The sequence below is a fragment of the Microcaecilia unicolor genome, chromosome 7, assembly GCF_901765095.1.
Source record: "Microcaecilia unicolor chromosome 7, aMicUni1.1, whole genome shotgun sequence".
NCBI classification, from domain to species: Eukaryota; Metazoa; Chordata; class Amphibia; order Gymnophiona; family Siphonopidae; genus Microcaecilia; species Microcaecilia unicolor.
This window is the reverse complement of record NC_044037.1, coordinates 256,798,908-256,801,651: the sequence shown is the minus strand read 5'-3', so window position 1 is coordinate 256,801,651 and position 2,744 is coordinate 256,798,908. Positions and strand designations below refer to the sequence as shown.

Genomic DNA, 2,744 nt, shown 5'->3' with positions numbered 1-2,744 from the left:
CTGTCCATTTCTAATATCAGAATCAGGCTTAATAAATGGTGTCTGAAATTTATTTGGAAAACATCAAAGATTTGTCTGGAAACCCTCGAAGTAACACAGCAAATGATAATAGAAAAAGATCAAATTGTTCCATGCAGTCTATGGAATTGGAATTCTTTTTAAGTAGATGAATATATTAAGTCTCAGACTCAACCCAACACCAGTCTTACACCCTTTTGTCTTTTACCTGAACTATTAATCATGGCCAAAATTTATTTATTTCATTTGTTACATTTGTATCCCACATTTTCCCACCTATTTGCAGGCTCAATGTGGCTTACATAATGCCAATGATGTTAGATTTTTATTGTGACTTTCATGCCTACTTACTAGAAACCAGGCTCTCGACAACTGCTCAATTTCACAGATACCGCAAAATGGCCACGAGATAGAACTCCATGCCATCATCATTCAACATGACTCCACAGAAGCCAATGAAAGGCTATACCAATACACTGCAATATTAGGAAAGTGTGTGGTGTTAAAAGGAGAAAGACTTAGACCACTGTGTTGTTAAAAGTCAGGAGAAAGACATAGCCTACAGTATATTGTAGGAGGGCACATGAAGCTGTAAAAAACCAGTAGTCTAATGTGAAGATGATTCAGCTGCAGCCCAAATCCAGGAAGAGTACAGGATAACCTCTCCTACACAGATGGAATGTACAAAAGAGGGCTGGGGTTTGGAGAAAGACAGATTTTAGGACAAAATGGAATACAATGCATAGAGCTCGGGTGGGCAGACACTGCTTGGTGAATAACCGGACACTGTTAAAGATGACCTTATGCAGTATGACCTCTGGTTTTCAGGGGGGAAAAAATCAGCAGCTTGCCCACCCAGTGCTGAGGTTAAGCAGCTTTCTGTGCTACAGAAACAGAACAGTAATAACTGGAAAGTCAGATGACATTTCAGAGCCATTCAGCAACAGATCAGGCTGTAGAAGAGATGTTCAACAATTCTGTTCACAAGTGGCTGCACTGCCTGCTTTTCTGGCTTTTCTCACTGCTCAGACAGGTTGACCTGGAGAGCCTAGCTCCTCGCTATCCTGGTATCCACAAAGGCTTTCGCATACTGAGGGCTGTACAGCCTCCCCACGCTGCAGGTCGTTCAACTCTTTCGCCCGGCCTGAGCAGCCAGGGCTATCATGCAACAGGTGAAGCTCCTCCTCACTCTCCTCTCCCTGCACCTGGCAGCGGCACACTTCAATCCCAGAATCCCCTGTTAACTGTCTGTGTTGCAAATGCTCTTCATCCCCTTCTTCTTCCTCTTCATCCACCTCCTCTATATAAGAGCATTGATGGCAGTCCACCTCAAAGAAATCTACATAAGAGGAGAAAATGGTCTGCTTGGAGGATGGAAATTCCTTGATGGTGGTGGGTTCTATGGGGGCACCAGCCTGGCAGCTTAAATGAAGCCAACATCCTGAGATCTAGCATGGAAGGAGGGTAGTTGCAGGCACCATGATAAGCGATGAGGTTGATCTCCCGCTGGTGCTGCTGCAGGCGCATTTTGGCACATCGATGCCTGTAGGCACAACAGCAACTGAAAAGGATGAGCACTGTCCAGAGAAGCCAGAACCACCACAGCTCATAGTAGTAGGTGCAGCAACCAGTCTCTCCACAGCAGTGACCCGTTTCACTGATATATGGCTGGTTGTTCACCCCCGGGCAGTACTCCCGATCCTTTAAACTCATGTCTGAGGTCGCCCGCGACCGGCCCCGCAGTTTTCCTTCTCCGGCACCCCCCCCCCACCCTCCCCCCCAACGCAACTTTTCTTACCCCTGCTGTTAAACCATTTCAATGGGAAACTGTGCAAGGTGTGCTACAGGGGCCATAGCCCAATCTACTCTTTGCCAAACAGAGCATCTATAACTAGGGACCTTGAGGGCCATGGATAGAGGTTGGTTGTTTCCTCACCATAACCAAAAAGTTGTTCTGCTGCCCTTGATTTCAGGTCTTGATGTCAGTTAATGGTTTTTACAAAATGATAGAGTTTCTCTTTTTAGCACTGTATATCCTTCCAGAGAATGGCTTCCAGAGCTGAATTCAACATCCTGAAGTTTCATAAATGACCTATACAGAGGCATTTTCTTCTGCTGATTATGCCTTTCTCTATGCAGCCTAGTATTACTCTAGCTCTGGCTACCACTTTTATCACATTCTTTCTTTTGCTACCTTTGAATCATCAGACACCACTATATTTGAGTGAAATGTTTTCTATTCCATATAAGAGGGGGATTCATCAAGGTGCAGTAAAAGATCACCTTTTACCATACCTTGATTCCCTATTGGATTCAGCAACCTGCGGGATCCCAGTACAGCAGGCTGTGAATCCAGTTTGCGAGCCACCTTGCAAGCAGCATTATTTCTGTGGCCTGGGAGCACTGGGCTGCAAAGCCATGACCTAATGCTCCCAGACACACAGAAAGTGGCCCCTCAGTCCTACCTGCACCCACGCTAAATTCCCCTTCCTGCACATCTCGACTCCCCCAGCCGCAACCAGTGAAACAGAGTTGGTGCTCCAGGGGGATCCAAGGGTCATATATCTAGGGGTATAGCGGGGTCCTGGGGGGGGGGGGGTCTGAATGTCTTTGGACAGAAGCGATGCACAGTTGCTCCTACCCAGTCTGATGTCTTCATACACATGACACCCCTTAGTGGTAGTCACATGAAGCTGCCACTAGGGGTGCCATTTGCAGAAAGGAGA

General features: G+C 46.4%; 1 protein-coding gene across 1 annotated transcript; it reads right to left on the bottom strand.

Annotated features, from left to right (window-relative positions):
• Positions 1-1,043: 1,043 nt before the first annotated feature.
• On the bottom strand, positions 1,044-1,767 carry LOC115475122 (WW domain-binding protein 1-like). The gene is made up of 2 exons (XM_030210864.1): positions 1,434-1,767; positions 1,044-1,357 (listed from the first exon to the last, which is right to left on the bottom strand). The coding sequence occupies exons 1-2, from the start codon at positions 1,729-1,731 to the stop codon at positions 1,044-1,046; spliced, it is 612 nt and encodes a 203-aa protein (XP_030066724.1). The 5' UTR covers positions 1,732-1,767.
• Positions 1,768-2,744: the final 977 nt, after the last annotated feature.

Excerpts from the sequence above, each read along its gene's own strand:
- LOC115475122 (XM_030210864.1), bottom strand. The coding sequence starts at position 1,731 with ATGAGTTTAAAGGATCGGGAGTACTGCCCGGGGGTGAACAACCAGCCA. Across the intron at positions 1,358-1,433 it reads GGCTTCATTTAAGCTGCCAG|ATTTCTTTGAGGTGGACTGC; the intron begins GCTGGTGCCCCC and ends CCTCTTATGTAG.